The following is a 21769-nucleotide window of genomic DNA, read 5'->3' on the forward strand; positions in this document are numbered from 1 at the left end:
CACAGATTAATGGAGTGTAATAGTCCTCATTAGCTGCTCATTAGTACAGTTTCCACTTTACATTTGTAAATAACATAGATTGAAGTCATGTACTCTGCATTTCCATCTATCAAACCTTCTATTTCTTGCTAATTACTTTAGCTGGTACTCCATTCTAATTGGCCCATTTAGTGCATAGCAACAGAAAGGACATTTTATCATTTCAAAAGCAAATTTGTTTGGGAACCTAAAATAAAAAATGTCTCAGACTGCAGGAATCAGACACATTCTTCAGGTCTTAGCTTTTAAATTAAACATGGGAAGTCATGACGCAAAGATGCTGAGGTTGGATCCACACTTTGTATTCTGAGGCAATTTTTACAGATACACAGCTGCCCTATTTGGATGAAGGATCTCCCTGGAGTCAGGCACAATTAGCAAAATAACGCTTGCTTTATTATCGTGGCTGGAGACAAGGTATGTGGAGCCGCTGCCAAGTACGTCTGGCAGGACGAAGAAAGGCGAAGACACACTGGAAAGACGGGGGACGCGTAAGTGGTTTGAAAGTTTTAATTCCAGCGGTCTGTGGAGAATTGCAGTGTTTGTGCCTTTTGTTTATGATGGCCAGAGGGAATAGGACTGGTTTAGCTTCCCAGATACGCCACCTTGTTTTCTGTCACACGCACTCACACAGTGACTGCACACAGCCCCCGACTCCGCAAAAGCAATCTAGGTCATCTTTCATCATCTGGTTCTGGTGCTCAGGCAGAGGGGATGAGCTTGGAGTTAAGTGGACACAATGGGTGTGCGGGAAGTCGGCGTGCGGAGATGCAGGCAGCAAAATCCAACGGGTGGATGTAGCTAACCACAGGGAATCACAGGAGGAGAAAGGACTCTCTAATTTGAAGCAAGGGGGAACTAACTGTCGATAAGCTTCCTTCATGTCTGGGATCTGGCTTTTAAAAATGAAGGTGCTGGAAGATGGAAAAGCCAGAACGCTGTGACATTAGCAAAGATAGTTCATGATACGTGTCATATTAACACATTTCTTTGCAAAGGAACTGCAACTTAATAATAATATTGATAATAATATTCTCATGTTAGAAACCACAAAGCTTTCATTGATTCTTTGAGGCTATTAAGTGAAACCATCTTTTCATTATTCTCCATTCTAAATTGATATTTGAAGTTTTGATCGTATTGCATTAAAATTATTACCCGGATGCTCTGAACACACTCCTTTGTTCTCTCTGCAACAATGACCAAAGGAGGAAAAGCATTTTCATCATAACAAACATTCCCACCATTTAAAAGTATTGCTGAATAAGATACTTGTGTGTTTGTGTTTATGAAGGTGTGACTTAAGCTTATGTCAAACTTTTTAAATGAAGTGAAATTAATACACAAAGAAAACCCAACAATTCTGTGTAGCCAAAGTAAATAGCATGTGCTTGACGTATGATTTCAGAGCATAAATACGTTTTTACAAGTGACAGTAATTTGCCTTATAGAACCTTGATGGGATCTCCAGTTATAATGATTCAATTTAATCCATTTTGTGTCTGCACAGAAAGACAAAGATTTAGAACACACGGAACATCCAATTATCCGAGGGACCTTTAATATGAAAGGTATATCCAACTGAGTTTTGATGATAGTGATAATAAATGATAATAAAAAGGAGCAAAGGTCGCCTAATTAACCCCTAATGAAAAGAGTAGCTTGGATCGAATTACCCACTACTGCAGGGGTTCATTATATCAGTACCTCCCCTCCCCCATGTGTCCTACATAGCTTCTTATTTAACATTAAGGCTGCTGATCTTCGTTGTCAGTGCACTTTGTCTCCATTTGTCAAATAGCTTTTCGTGGCTTTCCAAACTGTTCCACTTGACATAATATATAAATCAGCACTTTTATTTTTAACTGTTGCACCTGCAGTTTGAGCCCATGTGATCTGTCTTTGAAGCCGCGTTTCAGCCGCCTCACGTGTGGGAGCCCGGTCTGGTTTCCACATCCGACAGACAAACGTGGCGCAAAGAACCTCAAGCACCTTCTACTTACTGTACGTACGGAACCTCTGTGAGGCATTTGCATAATTTACCACTGCACATCTATTATATGTTTTCTTTTATTGCACAAGCGCCGACGCTCGTTTGAGCATATGATCACGTGCAGCGTCTGGAAGCCAGCAGCTGAATGACAGCCATCACACGGCGACTGCTCTCTCCTGTGTGCAAACAGACGGAGGCCCAGGGAACGTCTGGGGGAGAAATTACATATTGGTTTTTCTGTGCCGCGGAGCCTCATTGATTCAATATTCAGTGACACACTGAGGCAGGCAACAAGCTCTATCAAAGTCTGGACACTCGCGTCTCCAGACGTGGTGTCTCCAACACGTGTGAGTTTTCGCTTCAAGCACAGACACATAAGAGTCACGTCTATATGAGGAGACTGAGCTCAGAGGCGATATATGCTTCGATTTGTTGCTTTCATAAGGTGACATTTTGTTTCGTAAAGATTCTCTCGCATCTGCTGTTGCTACTAAACACCTGCGTCAGTCACAGAATCAGGTTTGTCTGCGTTGTCCTGCTGATTCCCTAAAAAACATTTCACCTCCATCCTTCTGTGACCACAGATCTTCCTGATGGATCCACTTGTCTGTACCTGATTCCAGATGTTTTGGACGTGGTTTTTCAACCTCCTTCTTGTCTCCTTCACTTGAAACCACGTTGCTCCCTCCGCTATAGCTTGCTGCTTTCAGTCTCTTGTAGAGTACAGTACATGTGCACGGTGGGTTTTGTGTATTTTGAATTCCTTTCTGGTTTTCGTGACGGTTGTGTGGGTCATGTCAGACATTCATAAAGATTAGAAAAGCCTCTCAATTTCATTTGATTTGATAAACTATAAGTATGTGATGATGTCCCAATAATAATACTAATAATAGGTAATGTCACATTACAAAAACAATGAATGACATCAACACCTAACTGCTATGAATATGAAAGCAGATGCACCCAGATAATACAGAAAACAAAGACCTGTTTACTCTTTGCTGTCAGATGGAGCTACCTGCTGTTACTCGGAGCTAACGAGTGCAGTCGGAGCTTTGTGGAAATGCCAGGTGCAAAACAAAAACGCCAAAAGTACACAAAAAATTAATGAATATTTATTCCCATACACTGTAAACAACTCAAACTTTCAGGACAACAGACGTCAGCAGCGATTTAGTAACTTCAAGTTTGCTAATTTAACTTAAGTTTAGGCTCTGAACTTTATTTGTTGAGATAACAACAACTGGGCTAATTAATTACGAAGAGTAATCATTATAATCATTTCAATAATTCTGACAAAATAAACCTGCATTTCCTACTTGAAGAATAAAAGGTTTGTAATGAATGAATGCTTCTTGATTCTGATAGCAGCTCAAGATCAACTTAGCAGGAACACATTTCATGTGGTAGAGGTGAAAGGGACACTAACAACCCAACGCAGCCGAGGCTGTAGCAGCAGAGAAACGCAGATCTTTGTCCTGCGTGTTGATGAGCGTTTCCCCTTCCCCCAGTGTCACCGCTCTGTTACGTGGATGGCCACGCCCACTTTCATTCAACAGACGGACATGAAAGAGGGAATAACGAAATAAACATCTGGTTAACTTTGTAGGAACATGGTTGTAGCTCTACAATGACTTTATGTGTTACAGGTGAAAGCAGTAATAACGAAATAAACGGAATATAAAAAACGTTTTCAAGCGTTTTCTGTTTATATTTTTTATTGCACATTTGTTAAAACTTGATGAGTGTACTGTCATCTTTTCTGTAATTTTTGATGACGTTACAGTGCAAACAATATTTGAACTAGTTTTTTTTGTAAATAAACAAAGCTTCGCCACATTTGAGAAGGATCTAAAACTGTCTTATTGTATTATTGATGATGATATCTTATTGCTTCCTTCGGTGAGACCGCAACAATGACACTCGTCCTTTCACGTTGTAAATCCAAGCACATAGCGGTTGAACATTGTAACAGTGGATGTCACTCTTAGACTCATAGGAACTGTGCAGCCTTGCAGACAGGAGCAGGGTCAGCAAGCCCACGCAACCCACCACCTAGAGTGCGTCAGTGATGGCCCTCTTTACCTAACAAAGGCAGCTGTTCACAGATGATTCAGGGTCTCAGCTAGCCGAGCAGATCATTTGACCACCTTCTAGTTGGAATGGGTATATTTAGAAAACCCAGTAGTTCTAGTGTTAAATCTCACATCTGGGATATTTGTTAGAGCAGTACTACAGAGTACTGTATGTACCACTGTGTGTGAGCACATACTGTAGGACCGTGTACATGTCTGTGGGCTCAGTACTGCTGGTTATTCCAAAGACGATGGATGTCATAGACGATTTCAACGTACCCCCCTATTAAAATGATCAATTGCGTTGAGTAATGTGCTTTGTCTGAGGAAGCTCTTCAAGTGCTTGAAATGACGAAAGCTCCCACATTTCACAACGAGCAAGAAACGTCAGTTACGATAAAGTTTGCTGAATGTGTTCAACGCCAGCGCGGTGGACTAATTACTCACTCTGCAATCAGGTCTGCGAGTCTTTTCTTTCATAATTAGTTGGAGGAGATGCCATGCTGTTACAGGAAGCAAGTGTCAGACAATTAAAGACCCGGGCGCGTGTGTTCTTTAAACAACGGCAGCCGTAGCGAGCACACCTCACCCATGCACGCACCGCAAATTTCCATAAAGCCTTTCTCTCAGGGAACACAAAGTAAAAGATAGATGAGAGATGTAGCATATTTCCCACTACTTCTGAAGTTTCTCTTTGAGACCACATGAATAACTCAGCAGTGTTCATTCAACTAAGGATCCCATCTCTCCTTCTCCTCTCGCGTCTTCCCTTATTCTCCAATCTCAAACCCGTCTGGGCTTTCATCTCCCTCTTCCTTCCGCACCTGCTTATTTGAATATTTGTCTATAGCTCCCTGCACACGAGCCGCTGCTGGAGTGAGGAGGAGGGCACGCCGGTGTGTTTACATTGGTATATGGAGCGAACGCTTTGAAGCCGCATCAATCCGAGGCGTCGTACGTAGTTTGGATCAAGCGGCAAAACATAACGCGGAGGGGGCGACGTGGGCGTTCTCATCTGACGCGTGGTTAAATGAAACGACAGGGAACAATTTGAGGTCAAACAGTTTGTGATGGATTTTCCAGTTTTCTTAACAAGGTTATTTTGAATAAATGACATCTTTTTTGTTGTGTAAGTGAAAAAGCAAACAACCAACACACCGCTGTTCAATTCAACACTTGGTGCTATGAACATGGAGAGTTTTCATTCTTAGATAATGTTTGTTTGGTTTTGGGAGACTTGCTTTTACCTTCACATCACTTCGCTGACCTAATTATCCTAGACTACTGTATGTGAATGAAGCTGGATCATAATCAACACACACAAACACTCTTCCAGCTTTAGGTAGAGACCAAAATGATAGATTCATGTCCCACAGCTTCCACTTTAAGTCCCAGTCTGACCTAGACTCAGTTTGACACATCATGAGGCTTAACAGAGCTTCATGAGCAGTTGTGTAGACATGAGCCTGATTAAAATCTCAGAATTAGGTTAGGTTAAAGGATAGAGAGGCAGACATCCCCGTGTGTCATCTCGACTCTAACAGGTGATTTGTGACTTGTGTCTGGAGCCTTTGGAGTGACAGCTGGTGGAAGTCGAACGAGGCGGTGGCAGCATGAACACGGGTGAGTTTCCAGGTATAACTTTGTTGGTCGTTGCTCACACCTTCAGCCAATCAGAGGAGGCCAATGAGTTTATTAAATGGAATTATAAAACATGTAGAGGTCCACAATGGGAGGAGCCACGTGGTTTCATGCTCAAGCGGTCATGGTTTCATTTTCATACACTTTGCTTTAAGCTTTGAGCTTTAAAAATGCAATTTCTTACAAATCTCCAAGCATATGCTCTATAAACTGTTTGTCTTAGCTGAAACCCATGAATACCCTGTGGTCTAACAACTCTAATGTCTCTGCACATTATGAAAAGCAATGCACATGTTAATAAGAAAAGCATTTTGGTTATTGCAGAGGGCTCATTTGTCCTCAAATTAATATGGCTTTTAGTGGCAAAACCCCGACTGCCGATGAAACGGCAGCAGTTTAAGCAGCCATTCATCGTGGGGAGATAGCCTACGTAACCCTGGCAGATGGAAGACAATGCACAGAGATGTAATTAATCAGTGCGCTCCTGCTGGGGCCAAAGCGAGGGAGAAATGACTGGATCTGCAATTTTACCACTCGGTGTGAAAAAGGGTCAAGTAAGACACCGGACACAAAGCTGTAACTCATTTAAACGAGGCTGCGAAGTGTTCGAGTCGTCCTACGCATTGATTTCTCATCATTTTACCTTCGACGTGCTTTGACCACTTGTGCGCTGGTGGAGACTTTTTTTTTTTTTGCTTTTGTGATTTGGGCCTTTGTCCTCATTAGCACGACCGGGACCGGAGCCCGCTTCTGCCGACGTGGCGTCGTTCCCAAATCGCTGACGGAACAAGTGGGTGTCTGCTGTCTGAACTCCTCTCCTGTACTACAGTAACTGTGCTGGCAGTGGGAGAGGGAACCGCGGGCTGCGCTTAACGGCCCACTGTCGGCCAGTTTAGGACCTTTTGGTGATAAGTCTGGTATTAGAGCCCGGCAGAGTTATGAACACGTGCTTTCCAGCGTTACCTGGGTTCTGCTTCTCTATCCGTCGTGTCCACTGGGAAGGTTTTGTTAATTAACCCAAGTTCCATCTCACATATCTGAACCCTGATCTCTTCTATTGATAATTAAGCCATTAAAGTAAATGTGCTACGCCACAAATATGCATACTGATTTCAAATCAGGCTAATTATTCCTTCTGGGGTCAAGTTCAAAATGGAGCCATGGAAGAATGTGAGGAAACGCTCCGGTTATGTTTCATGTCCATCTCTCCGTTTAACTTTCTGGTCTGCTGGAATGAGACTATTAACATGTCATTCAAGGCGCTTCCGCTCCCTTTAGATCTTGATTACTTCCCATTTCCACTGTACATGGCCTGCTTCCTTATTAGTTATTCACGTCGGCTGCTAACTCTCCTACAAGTCCTGTGTGGATCATACCCCCCCCCACACACACACACACAGACACACACACTCCGCTGATGGCCGTGTGCTGCTTTATAATAGAATTCCATTCCCTTTATTCAAATGGGGATCAAGGCGTCCATCTCAGCAGTCTCCCAGTACCTGCATGTGTCAAACACAGTGTCGTGGGGAGATTACGCTGCACACAGAAGGCTGGAGTGTCTTTCACCCCCCCACCCCCACCTGCCAAAGCTGTGGGATGCATGGTGAAAATCGATCAGTGCGCTCGGGTTGGTGGCAGGCACCTCGGCGCCCCGCCTTTTGGCTGACGACTCGCTGGCATCCGTGGGGATGAACCAGATGGCAGGCACCTAGGGCCGCGGGCTCTGAGAGGGAACAGGCGTGCACTTTACAGCGAGCCGCGGAATCCGTCAAAGTGCCACAACTTCCAACCGGCTCGCGCTAATGCTGAATAAATGATGGTGTGTGCAGGGTTTGCAATTATGCTAATGATAATAATCTCAGGGCATTTTATTTTAGCTTTGAGATTTTTTGCAGCTAGATCCTAATTTGCATAGATGTCCACCAGAGTGATTGTGCTGGTGCCATGTTTTTTTTCGCCTTGAGCTGTTTGCGTGCAGCTTCACCCACAACCGCTCTTTTGTGCAGAGTGAATGGAAACTCAATACATATTTGTAAGCTATTCTCCCTTCATTCAGCTTGACCAAACACATCCTTGGTGTGGGGCAAGGGAGCAGAACCTTTCTGCACTGACGGATCTTCCTTTAAAATAGAAGCCCAGCGCCACAAAGCCAATACTCTCCGCCTCTAATGGCTTCCTCGCCTCTGATGGCCCTGATGTTTAATCAGAGTAAGAGCCGGGCTTTGCCTTGCTTCTGCTGGCATCCATTAATTTGGCCTCTCTCTTTTCATTTGTTTGTTTGGCTTTTTTTCTCCCTTTTACTGCCCTAACAGCCAGCTGGCATTCAGTGCTGGCCTGATTGAGTCCTGTTCAATACAAAAAGCAACAACTGTGTTGGGGAGGAATGAGTCGCAGTCGCGGTTGGTCAGTGCCTACACTCACTGACCCCAACACACAGGCGGGATTTGCTACGTTACTCTGAGCTGCTTCATCAAAGGATCAGTCTGATTTCCCTACTTTGTGTACAATGCCGTTATTATTTATTTTGAATAATGAGTTCATTAGTTTTATCTAAACTATGACAAAACAAACATAAATAAACATAAGATAAATCAGTCGGTGGCCAGCAGAGACCTGTCCACCAACCTAACGAGGCGCCATATGCTGTATAATTTGGCAAACATTAAAAAAATGTGTGTGCTTTGTTATGACAGCGCAGATAGTCATCAGTCATGTGGGGCGCACATACACGGTGTAATCACAGATGCAAACACAAGCAGTCACTCACAGTTGAGGTGTTAGATAAATCAGGCTCAGTTTTATCGTTATTTCCTCCCATTGGTATTCAGAGGAACTAACTGTTCTTCATAGAGGCCAGTGAAAAACAGCAAAGGCTTCAAGGGCAAGTGGAAGAGGAGACCCACTGGACAAAAGCTGTAAACAGACAAGATAACGTAGCAAAAAGCGTCAACAACAACAAGACTGCACTTAAAGACGATGAAGATATGTTAAACACATTCTGGTGCAACAAAGAAGAAGGAACAAAAGGGAAGACGAGGGGAAAACAGACACAAAGTGGCAAGTGGAGCCAATAAAAATGAGTAAATACGATGCTCTAAACCCAGACACCGCTCGCGTAGCGCTGACATTAGCAGGTTGAACCGCCGAGCAGTCTAGTGGTTCCAGTTCTGCTGCCGTGATGAGGCAGCGACTGCAGCGGGCCGCCAGAACTCAGATCACTCGCTTGGACATTTGCATTTTCCATAATGATTTGATAAAAGCTCTGTGTGACGGCAGTTGAGCTATAAATGCTCAAGCGTGACATTTAGAGTGTGTGTTCTCCAAGTTGCTGAGGGCGGCTTAGATGAGTTCTTGTGCTGCTGCGTGTGCAGTGACACTGCATTTATTCAAAATGTGAACAGTGAACAATTGCTTAAGGTTAAGTGATCAAAAGAAAACATCTCAAACTTCTTTATAATAACATTTGCTGATGAATAACCCCACTTCAGTGACTATTTACAGTAGGAGTTTGTGCTCATGCCACCTACAGTACTTCTGTCTGTGTCGAAGCTGAACCCGACCAGATGGGTTTCTGCAGCTCTTTTCCAGCCTGGTCCTCATTCCTCCCTCGTCTCCTGAGTATTTAATAAAGCTCCAGACAAAAGCCCGAGTGTGACTCACATGCTCAGGCAATAGATCCACCTGAATTCGGTTTGGGTATTCACCCACTATCCTGCAAGTCATCTGTGTAAGCAGATGTGAAACACAGTCCAAAGGGAGACCCCTGCACTCCAGAATTCAAAGCTATGCTCTCAGCCGGAGATCTGCACACACACACACACACACACACACACACACACACACACACACACACACACACACACACACACACACACACACACACACACACACACACACACACACACACACACACACACACACACACTCATCCCACAATGTTTCAGATTAATGTGAACTATTTTTCATCATCAACTGTTTTTAGCTGTAAATATGTTTGCTCCTTCACAGTCATTAATGAGCACTCTGCAGTAAATATTGCATAGCTAAACGAGGATGGCTCCTCATCAGTAACTAAAGTGTCTGGGGCAGAAGGGAGAGGACTTTTAAGATACGTCAAATCGAGAAGCTGTCAGGCTCTACTTGCTGATGAAAAACACGCTGCCTTTTCCCCCAGGTCATTAGCTTTGGCTGGTCTCCCCTCCATGCCAGCCTTTTCTAAATGGGCCAATGCCCTGACCACATGAGCGCTGCTCTGGGACCATGTCAAAGCCGTCACACTACATAGAACCACGGCATCGGCTCCAAGGCTGAGTCACTGGAGCTGCTCCATTACGTGACTTGTCACTGCTGTGGGAAGATGGACCCGCTCGCTCGTGTCATTTTACGATTCTCCATAGTGTTTTGGCTCATAGAGGGAGAGGGCTGTGAGAACTGTACCGGCGCCTTTGAACACAGCCCAATCTCTCATGTCCCACTTTATTCCTGTGTGATACGATAGAGTTTGATCCGTGTCACATCACCAGTTGGATAAAGAAAAAACAAAAAAAAAACACTGTGTCCAAGTTCACTTTGTAACCTTAAATAATGCGTGGTAAAGCCTGTCTCCTTTACCAACCCAGGCTCCAGGCGGCCGCATTCACCATCTTGTGATAGTGCAACAGTCAAGCATTTTTATAATGAAATGCCTGTAAGGTGACAGATAAGGCCCCTCTCATACTTGTCAGTCAGCGGCTTTGCCCCTGTAGAAACCTGAAGCGTGAATTCAGAGCACATGACAGTTGAGTCAGGATTTTCTTAAGAATGGAGGAAATATTGAATTGTACCGTCCGTTGCTCAGAGTGCTTGTGTCACCAGAGTGAGATTCCATATCGGCCCATTCACCAACTCGGACGCCCACTTGCCACAGGTATCCGTGACTCTATGCAGCTGTAAAGGTTCAGTGGCGTCTATCTCCAGCGACTGCGTGCGCTGCATTGTGGGTAATTCTTCTTCTTCTCCTTGCAGGTTAGCAGAGGCTTCGCATTCATTGAGGTAAAAAAACGGCAGGCGTGATGGACACAGCGTCTGAACCATTTGCCTCGCTAGGAGCGAGGCGCGCCGCTTCATTTTGCGTGGCTCCGTGTTCGGATTGTGCTTAGCACCACAAGAACAACCGCAAAGGTCAGGCTGCAGTTGTAGTACACGGGAGGAAGAGTGCGCGGCGGCGGAGAGGGAGGATGTGTGTGGAATTAAGTTTGCTGAGGCCAGGGCCGTTCGTAGACTCGCTGCAAGGTCAACATGATGTCGCCCAGCTGGCACCGGGCGGAATGACCCCCCCCCCCCACCACCCCATCCCCATGTTGCACTGCTGATGTAGCTGCTGGCTCCAGATACTATTTGAGCAAGATCAGACAGAGGAGAAGGAGGCGAGTTACCCACAGCACCCAGCACGACACAAACACACCCACACCCACACAGTGATCTCCGGTGTGAGGTCAAACGCGGCCCAACATGAGCACGTGCACACGCAAACCTGGCCGAGCTCAAACGCACAGCCGTGAACCCAGACGCTCCCGTGACCCCGTCTGGACTCCTACCACTTAGGCTCCGATCACACCACAGGAGCGACAGTCAGCTGCAGCCTTTTCATGTGGGTGCTTCGTTTTCATTCCGTTTCCAAGTGACACCGCTTCCACTCCAGCAGGAGCGTCGTTGCGGTCCTAAGCTGCCACTCATGCAGATTTAAGTGATACATGAGCCGTGTTTGTGCAGCATTACTGCCATTTGTGTCAAAGTCAACTCGTGCGATTACCTCGAAAAGCCCTAAACGTTGTGATGTCTTCCCATCTTTTCATAAACACCTGACTGATCTGTGGGGCGCTAACACTGAGTGATGGCAAAAAGCAATCTGCATACTGTACGTGCACAGAAGTCAAGTAATGAAAGCAGAGTCGGATCTGGATACGCCGTCACACACAGAGCGTATGGATTTGTGCGGCTGCCCATACCCTGACCGTGAACAGGATTCATCTGTGCTGTTGTGGGAAATGAGGGGCAAAATGTACAGTCTTTGTTGTCTTTACCAAAGGGAGATGGACCTTTTAGTCCGATAATCCCCATTTGTGCTCAGGTTTGTGCTTTAAATAAAAATCACTGGAGTTAGACACTGGATCCATTAAATCGTTTTTCTAACAGTACCCAGTTGCCTCGGTGCTATAATGATGACCAGCAACAGCAGCTCTTTAAATCTCTGTCTGTCTTCATGTCACATGGCATTACTCTGTCACACGTGACAAACTCTCTGACTCGCAGCCCTCATGACGAACAAACTGACTGACGTGTCGAATCCGTGTCACACCAAGGCTGTATTTTTAAACGTCATTTATTCAAACATCCTCTCATTCTTGAACTTACTTAGAGCTGATACAGTCCAGCTGGGAGGGAGGGGGCGACTGACAAAACAAAGCTATTTGTAACCTCACAAGCAATGTTGGTGATGAGCAGAAGTTGCGACTCCCTCAAACTTTATTTTCAGCGCGCTCCTCCTCGCTCCAGCTGAGAAGATAAGCCATCACGAGGCACCGCGCTTCAAAACAGCGGCGGCGCCGCTCGGTATTTGCTTGCGGCTCAACACGCTGCGCCTCTATCCCTTGAGCCGGTCAGGGCCAATGAGCAGGCTGAGGCTGGAGCTCTGATAAGCCACAAACAGGGTTCCTCATGGCAGTCCTCCTGTGTGTTTCATCTGCGCCTGGCGCCTCGGCACACGCGGCGCTGGTGCAGGTCGGGCTCCACACGCCAGCCTCCGCTTGGAAGGCTGAATGGAGGGGGAGGGGATGTGGAGGTATGGAAGTTTCAGGGGATAAGCGGGTTCAGTGAGAAACTGCTCTTCCCTGCCCTTTCATGGCGAGTCCTATCCCATTAAGTGGGTTTTGTCCTGTGATGAGGATGCTGCTGGCGCTCCTCAACAATCCCATTACAGATCATAAAGGGAGCTGGGGACGTGGCCTGAGAGCACTCAGGCTGCTCTTTTAAAGCGGCCAGGCTTTGTGTGTATGGCAACTGCACCACATCTGTTAATGGCTTTTTAACTCCAGGTGAATGTTGGCAGCTTTTCTTTGGCACGTCTGTCTTACCGTCTGATGCTCGGCGCTCAGTGGTTGGAGTCACAGAGACTAGTGTGATTTAGCTCAAATGTGAGTTTGGCTTAAGATCTGACAACCAAGGACAATCTGACAACAGAGTGAATCTGGGTGTTACTGCTTCACTGGCCTAGACAGAGCACGGGTCTGTTACTCTCTCCTTGAAAGACTTCCACATTTCTCCTTTGCTTTGATTTTCATGCTGCCACCTTGGTAAATCTCTAAATATTATATGAAGGGAAATAAGATCCTTCAAAGTCTCCTTGAAGGACAGGGAAATACAACTATCATAGCTAGTTATATATAACCACCTAACTCTGCGTTTTGTTACCTTGGATTACTGTTGGATTTGATGTTACACAACATACTGCAGCTTCTCTATCATCGTTTTCATCAGACTGTGTAGAGGCATTTAGCAGATAAATAGCTCAAGTCGCACAGGTGGTTAGAAATACAGCTGCAAATCATTCATTCATCCACAAAGCAGAGAGTTGGTAGTAGTTCAAATAACATGCTCACATACACATCTGGGTACTTCAAAATATATTTTTAGTAAATATTTTCATATTTTTGTTGACTCACCTTTTACATTTCTGGTACCTGGTGTTATATTAATACAAATTGCCACCTAACACAGAATCTACACTGCTTGTTCAAACATGAAACAACTTGCTTACAGAGGTAGAAAAGAGCTTAATTGGACCCATGCTGGCCTCCTGGCATTCAGGTTGTCATGGACATAAAAAAATGCATATTCCATACGTAGTATAGTGTGTAACTCCCAGAGCGGTGCGGCCACTCATTTACGCACATTATTTACTTCTCCTTATTATAGAAGTGGAGCATCTCAGAGAGCAAAGTGTGACATTCAGCTCGTTCCACACGTACTGTAGCTCTGAGCTAAACTCCTGCGCCATGGCCTCCTGTAGAGTAAGCATCACCATTAATCATATAGGCAGCTTGTTTTTTGTTGTTTTTTTAGGAGACGAAGAAGAAGCATGTGGCATAAATAACTTAAGCATCAGGAGAAAAAAGGCAAAAAAAAGAATAAAAGAGTAAATCACATCCAAAGTCACCTTGAGTGGAGCTAATTTATAAAATAGTGACACAAACATTAACTAGAATGAGGGTGATTAATATCATATAAGCATTAGCTGCTGTTTACATTGTCAAGGTGTTTACCTTGGGCTCCTCATTTAGAGCCTCACCTTTTCATGTTTTCTCCTCAGTGTAGACGACTACAGAATACTAACAGCTTGTCTTTTCGGGCAACAGTTAAACTCCCCGTGCTCTGGAGATGGAGCCAACTAATGCGAGGGCGAGCGCGCAGGCCGAGCCTTCCACCAGCGCGGGCTCTGAGTGAATGATTTCCTTCCTTCCTTTAAGTCAAGAAGAATCAGCTGTCTCATTAAGCTGACAGCAGCCCTGGCGAATTTGACTGTCAGAAATGAATCTGAGCAAGTTCAGGGGGCATCTCATTAAAATGCATTATTTCTCCACCATCCACACTGGACATGGTGTCACCGAGCGCGGCTGTTTGCTTCCGTGAGAGTAGAAGCTGCTACGTCTGCGACACATCAGATGCATCTACATGTGAATACAGGGGAATATGTATGGAGGGTGGGGGGAAGCATTTGCCTCCACTCAGTTCAGTCGAGCAGAACTGATTCTTTTGAGCATGTTAAATGGTACAAAGCCCAAGGTGTTTATTCTTCTCATTATCCATGTTTGTAAAAAGCATGAATCGATAAATCCAGCCACCGCTGATGAAAAATGTGACATTCATCACTGCTGCACAATACAGTGCTCATCACAGATAAAGACACACAAAGGCCGGGGAGTTCTGACTTTCCTTTTGAATCCTTTACTCCTTCTCCCTGCTTTGGATCTTCTGCTGCTCTGTGGCCATGTCGGGCCCAGCGAGCAGCCAGCACACTTGATCATGCTCGGCCTAAGTTGCAGTATTGATCAGCCGGGCCGCGTCTCATGGGCCCGCAGAGGTGTCGCGACCTGTCACCGACTCCTTGACTGAACTGATCATAGAAATGCATAAATAATAAAGTGGCATGTCATCCTGACTTCTTATCGATTTCCCCATTAGCGGGTGATTGATACAAGCATTAAATGTCAGGAGCTACATTGATTGCCACGAGTCCAAGCGCTCACTGGCAATGTCATGTCCCCTTCCCTGTGGCACGGCCGCCTCCCATCTGGACGGACTAAATTAAAGGTCAACAGGTGCAGGGTGTCATCAAGCTGTGTTTAGGCTGTACACACACACACACACACACACACACACACACACACACACACACACACACACACACACACACACACACACACAAACATACTGAATGCTTGGTTTAAGAAGTGAAACATTGAATGTAACCGCAGGTGACATCTCCAAAATACAGTACAGTAAAAACAGTTTACAGTAGGAAAGATATTACGATACTAGCTTGAAGTGAGCTATGAGCTATGTCACATATGATGCAGATGACACTGTCCTCTAATCCAGTGTCAGCCATTTTGATAAAGCTGTACCTCCTGAGCCCCCTGTGACCCAGACTCAGACACTAGCACTGGCCGTTGGAGCATTGCTTTGTATTGGAGCTAATTTAATAACACAGTACCTGAAGCACTGTTCAAAGGGCAGTGGAGCGTAGCAGAGCAGAGCAGAGTCACATGCTAATGCTGCCATTTTAAGCTTATTAATTTGCTTAATAATCTTATTAAGCTGCTTGTTGTTACTTCAATTATGTCTAATGCTACTTGATTTCAACAGCATACAGCAGTTCAGCTGATATTACAGTATATACGGCCTCTATAAATACTGTATGTACACAGTACATTATAGTGAATGTACTGTATATAGCGAAGCTGTACATTTACATATGGGTGGTAAACAGTATGTCCCCAAAGTAGCAACACTTTCTGTCCCAGTTCACAGCAGAACTGGTGAACTTTTGCAGTTACTCAGTGAGATATAATACTGTATGAGTGCGTAAAGGACATTATGAAGTTAAATAAATGAAACAATGCCGCGGATCAAAACCAAAGCAGACTCCACTCTCTCACACACCGTCAGTACTCATCTGGTTCCTTCCTTTGGGGCTAGTAAAGCCAACGTCTTTGCCAGGAGACAAGCAAAGGACATTTGGAAAGAGGAAAATTAAAAGCATTTTCATTTCTCAAGACAAAATCTCTCACAAAACATCCTCGAGCAACGATGTATAAACATGTAATGGAACGTCATCATATGCTGTTGACTTTCTTGGGTGATTTAATATGAACTGCAATATTTGCCTGATGGCTAAAACATATTAACATAAAGACTCTGTTTTACAGACAGGGCAGATTGGGAGGATGCTCAATAAGAATCCAGGGGAGCGTCCGTGTGCGCTTGGGCCAGAGTTGAGGAGTCAACATGGCAGAAACAGCCTCAACAACACCTGCAGTCACCTGCTACTGTAGCAGACAGCTTTGTGAATGTAAGCGTCTTAAACAGCACAGTGGTGGGCATGTGCAGGTTAATGAAGCAGGGGTCCCCACTTACTCCAACTTCCAACACTGAGATCATTTAATGATTCTCCCACGCAACCTATTTGTGGCAGCGCTTGGTGAACATAACAGCGGTTAATAAAGTAGAGGTCAAGTCTTTATGACACTGGCCCAGCACTGTTTTCCTCTCCAGCACTGTAACTCATAAAAGCATTTCTGGCTAATGGTCTCCCCCATAGGACCCATAGGGTGAGTAAGTATGAATGTGCTGTGCAGAGTTTAATGCCTTGATTCCCACAGGCATGCTTTCCTGACTGTCAAATTATTCCGGGTGCCATGGCGGGTATTTATTTCATGCTAATAGCCGGCGTCTTACTGGGGGCTGGAAAAACAAGTGTAGCGTGCACATCACGGCAATGCACGCACGCACGCACACGGCAGCCAATCAGGAGTGTAGGGCCGACGGGCAGAGCGAGGCCCTTCCACGCCGGCGCCGGTAGCCGGGGCGTTTTGTATGGAGGAGGGAGCGCTAGGCACCGGCAGAGGGGGAACGTGTGCTACAGGAAGGGGAGGACGGAGCGACTGTGTCAGTGTGTAAACACAGGCGCGCCTCGAAGAAGCTCATAATGCAATAACCCCTTATGAAAATAACCGTGACTCTACAAACACGCAGCGGAGTAATCTAGTGGGGAGCAGTGGGTGCACGTCGGGAGGATTATTTGTGGCGGAGTCCACCTGCGTGTGTGAACACACACATCGGCCATTTGTTCCTCATTCACCGTGGGACCGATGTCGTACACGCGAGTGAAGCACAGGCTTCTTAATCCCAGCACGTACTGCGTTTCATTTTCTCATATGATCACATTAAAAATCAATGAGCTCTTGTTTTGGAGCAGGCCGCTGGACAGTAGGCCAGGTTCTACCGGCAGGTCACCGGTGTGTCACGAGAAAACAAATGCAGACGGACAAGCATTCACACCTACACGAACACCTTCATCCAATTATACAGGCATCGCTTCACCTGACCTGCGCGTTCTGACGCCGAGGGAGGTGACATCACTAATCACTAAGCGCCGTGGCCTCTTGTCAAAAAGTCACATGTGGTTTTTATCACAGCTCATTATCATGGGATACCTGGAATAAATTGATGTTTTCATATTTTGGGCCGGGAGTTTCCTTCTGGTCTCTCCCCCACCTCGGGGGCGCACACTTCCTCACTCAGCAAGGTTCGATCAGTTTCTGGATTATGGGAAGATGTGATGTGATGAACATGGCTTACAGTAATAAAGAATTCTTGGCAGCTCTGCTCTTTTTATTTTACTCTTGCACCAAACTGAAATAACTTGCATTTTTTTCGTTGTTTTTAAATATATTGGAGCTGATATTTTAAGGCCTGGTAGAGATTAAACATGTTTGTGGCTGAGAGGGATGACGTGGTTAAAACTGCTCTACTGACTGAGTTTTGTAGGTTAAATGAACTGGTTGCTTTAACGGCTACTTTAACTTTGACATCTGCCTCTACGCCGGCCTGTGATGGACTGGTGACCTGTCTGTGCTCACCAGTTAGATGCAATAGGCTCCAGCTTGGATATGGAAGCCTGGGGGATGAGAGGGTGCAGATGATGGATAGAGCTCCTACTGGCTTTCCACCTGCAAACACCACCAGCTGCGATGGCTTGAATGCACGCTGGAAGCTGCGGTGCATGCATGGCAAACAGGGGAGAACCTAGAAACTGGGTATACTGGCGTGTCGGGCTTTCAGATGGACATACACTCCTCCGTGTACCGCAGGGTACCAGCAGGACACTCTGGACTTCCACGTAGCTGTTTATGAAGTTAGAACTACTATGGCAGCTTGTCACAGATGTTGTTTCCCCACTTAGATCCCTTCACAGCTGGAAGCCGCCCAGCCCAAGCAGAGCCACTGAGACACTCCACTGGGACAGCTTGAGCGCTAAGTGGCTGTAATGAGAAAGAAGTGCCCCCCCCAAAAAACGAAATAAATAAAAAAAACAGCTAATGTCTTTACTAGTGTAAACCATGACAACACCCCCTGCTGGCTTCTCACCTGCCAACACCAGCAGCTGTGTTGTTAGACTGCCTGCTGAGCTGCAGCAGTGGTCCACTCTAATGCTTTTCCACCAGCACACACACACGCATACGCACACGCGCACACACACACACACACACACACACACACACACACACACACACACACACACACACACACACACACACACACACACACACACTTTTCATCAATCATTTCATACCTCGCTGTCGGGTCCTAGGTGTGCATTTGCATGTGCTTCTGTGCACACGAGCCCACAGCAGGTCTCCTGCCCACAGCCAGCCTCTGCTTTGCTTTTTTGTTTGTGCCTGATAGGTTCCGTTGCAGTTTTCTGGGCCAGCCTCCCTCATCAAAGTGATTAAGCAATTACACTGATTGTGCCGATGCTCAGAAGAACGAGGGAAGGACCCTCGAGTATTGAGTGTTAAAGCTTTCTTGGAGATAACAGCTTAATTTGGGCCTAATCAAAATAAAACTCGTTCTCTTAAATTTCCAACCTTCCTGCAGCGCCGGGCGGCTCAGGGAATTGAGAATGCGCTGTTAAGGAGCCACCATGGCGGCGAAGGAGACCTGCTGGGGTCTTTCTCATTTAAACATCATTACATATAGGCCTTATGCAATGTACAGGCACGTCATTATCAACTCCCCCACTCCCACCAAATGAAATAATAATTAGCATCACATAAGTGATAACGATACAGGGACTGAATATGCCCAGCGTGGATCCCCTCTGGAAATAATCTGAGAGTTGGGGAATTAAATCAACACGCAGTTCGCTCGCAGCGCCGCTGTTGGCATCAATGAAACATGAGTCTGGAGATCGGAGCAGCGGACTGCGTGTATTCTCTGTGTTCTACTGTCCTCTAACACACGCACACACACACGCATCATTTCCCATCAGGCCCTTACAAGTAGCAGGTCTACCCCATTATGTGCTGACATTTCCATACCTCCTCCTTTTCCCCATGACGGCACACGAGGCCCGACTCAATAGCAACAATTCATCACAGCAAAACTTATATCGCAGCCGTGACTGAGCAACATGAATTAGACCTGCTCGGCACTAACAGGCGGGAACCAAAGGCGAAGGGAGGGGAGGAACTCACCCCGGGAGGAAATCTGGAGAGAGAGGCGGGGGTCTGCAGCGCGTATGGCCGCGGTGTACCAGTCTTCGATCCCGGGCACCTGCGCCTTTTTCTCGGGCATGAGCCGAACTCTGAGTCGCCCCCCCTCTGCGCCAAGCCACCACTCCAGGATAGTTGTGAGGTCCATTTCCAGAGTGAAAACCGGGGCCTCCTCGTGCACAGACAGCCCCCCGCATCCGGTCCTCACGATATCCTCTCCTATTTCCACCACCACTTGGTTTGACTTCCTGCTGGCTTTCGTCAAGCCCAATTTCAGAACTTTGGACAGCGGCCGCTGGTGAAAGAACGGGAGCTGTCCCTCGGCAGACGCGTTCCTCAGCGCCGAGTCCGTGGCTGATTTGGGCTCCACAAAAGTAGATATGGTTTTCTGCAAAGGTATGCAGTGCATTTTCAAGTTTGCGCGCACCGTGTAACATCCGCTAAAAGTCTGGCAGTCGCCGTTCAGGGGTCTCTTTATGAACTCCGCCAGGTAATAGCGTAACAGAGACGGAACGGCAAAATCCACCGCCAGGGTTTTCCTCTTGAACCTAGATTGTATGGTTTGGTTCAAGTCTCTTTTTCCCCCGGTTTCTCCACTGCCGCCGCCGCCGCCGCCGCCGCCGCCGCTGCTGGTGTTGCTGAAGCCGGCGGTGGGGGGATTCATCCCCGCCGTGGTCCTTGGCGAGGCGCACTGCAGCCCAGCGAGAAATGCCGCAGAACAAACAAGCAAAAACAGTCTCCTGGCGTCCATGGTTTAGTAGTTTGAGTCCCTCGTTTGGCAGAAGCACACCCTATCCCGCCGTTTGCCGCTTCCTATGTGCTCCTGTCACATATACGCAGCGCACAAGGTGCGAATCGATGATCCTGCGGGTCCTGCGCCTTTTCGCCGGTGCGCACCCGTGGCAAGACGGAGAGAACTCGCTTTTACATTTGTTTTCCAGTGGCTGTTGCAGTCTTTCTATAATGACAAATAAAAAGTGCCATCTCCTTTCTCTGCTCCAACCCTCGCCTCCGATGCCTCTTACCGTCGTCGCGAACCCAGTGAGTCGCTCCCCGGGACGCTGATTGATATGCCGGTCGGGTCCGACCGAAGACTCCCCGTCTCTTGGCACAGTTTTGACGGCGGTACAAGTGGTCTCTCTGTCAGCAGCGGGGTGCTGCGTCGCTCTCTCCCCTCACAACTAAATTTTGAATTCACAACGAGTTTCCAGAAGCCTGTCGTGCATTAAAGTTTAAAATACAGTCATTTCGCCCAGCCTCGGCTAATTGAAGAGCCCGGTGGCAGCGTCTCAGGTTAATTGTCTGCTGAGGATTTTGGTGCGCATTCAGCCAGAACCGGGAGCCTCCGTCGCCTCTGTCGTGCCGGCGCGCGCGGTAAAGTCATGCACACATTCGTTTGACGTCAATATAATAAGTCGTTTTCTCCGAACACGACTCCCTGGCGAAAAAAAGCAGGCAGAGCAGAGCCTCCGCTGTTACGGACGCGTGTGATGCGCTCTCAGCGCAGCCGTACCAGAGCCCGTGTTTTAAAGAAATGACAAATGCTAGGAGGTACAGCGGCGCGGCTCCGCAGCTTGTCTCTGGTGGATATTTCAATGAATCACCGAGCTTCCGCGTGTCCGGAAATTGGATTGGATTAGTCTCACGGTTGTGCGCAAATCAAATAGGTTTATAGGGAGAGCATTTGGGTTGGAGCCAATTTGGGTTAGTTATGTCCAATGCGCAGCGGTGGTAGCGTGTGTTAAAACACCAGGAAGTTGTCTTTGGCTTCCTGTCAGTTCAGTTTGCCACCTCTGTAATTGGGAATCAAGGGGTCAGTGTGTGGGGCAGGAGGAGAAAACAGACCCCCCCGCACACACACACACACACACACACACACACATGCGCCCCTCGCCTTCTCCCTCTCAAGCCCAAAGTTGATGCGGACCCGCTAGATGGCGTCCGCTCATACTTGTGGTGATGCACACTCGTCGGTTTCACTGACAAATCCATTAATGCTGTAATTGCTCTGCGCTTTTTTACACAGTCTCATTAGAGCCTTATCTCTAGAAGACGATACGACGAGGATGTGGACATTTTGCGAGCGGAGGAATCACAGCAGATTTGTGAAAACTGTTCGTGACAGCAAAGTTGGGGATGACGGCGTTATCAAATTAGGCTTCAGATTCCAAAGAGAAGCTGTGGCTCCGTGCTTGGACTTACAT

The 21769-nt window shown here is 46.6% G+C and overlaps 1 protein-coding gene across 2 annotated transcripts in view; it reads right to left on the reverse strand.

Annotated features, from left to right (window-relative positions):
• alk (ALK receptor tyrosine kinase) overlaps nt 1-21153 on the reverse strand; it is a 229898-nt gene extending 208745 nt beyond the window's left edge. The window contains exon 1 of one of the 2 annotated variants that reach the window (XM_029139744.3): nt 19548-21153. In XM_029139744.3, coding sequence (XP_028995577.1) covers nt 19548-20316 — 769 coding nt within the window. In that variant the 5' untranslated portion in view covers nt 20317-21153. The remainder of the gene's footprint in view (nt 1-19547) is intronic. The other variant, XM_029139745.3, reaches the window with a different exon arrangement.
• Between the last annotated feature and the right edge of the window lie 616 nt (nt 21154-21769).

Source organism: Betta splendens, chromosome 22 (assembly GCF_900634795.4).
Source record: "Betta splendens chromosome 22, fBetSpl5.4, whole genome shotgun sequence".
Classification (NCBI taxonomy): domain Eukaryota; kingdom Metazoa; phylum Chordata; class Actinopteri; order Anabantiformes; family Osphronemidae; genus Betta; species Betta splendens.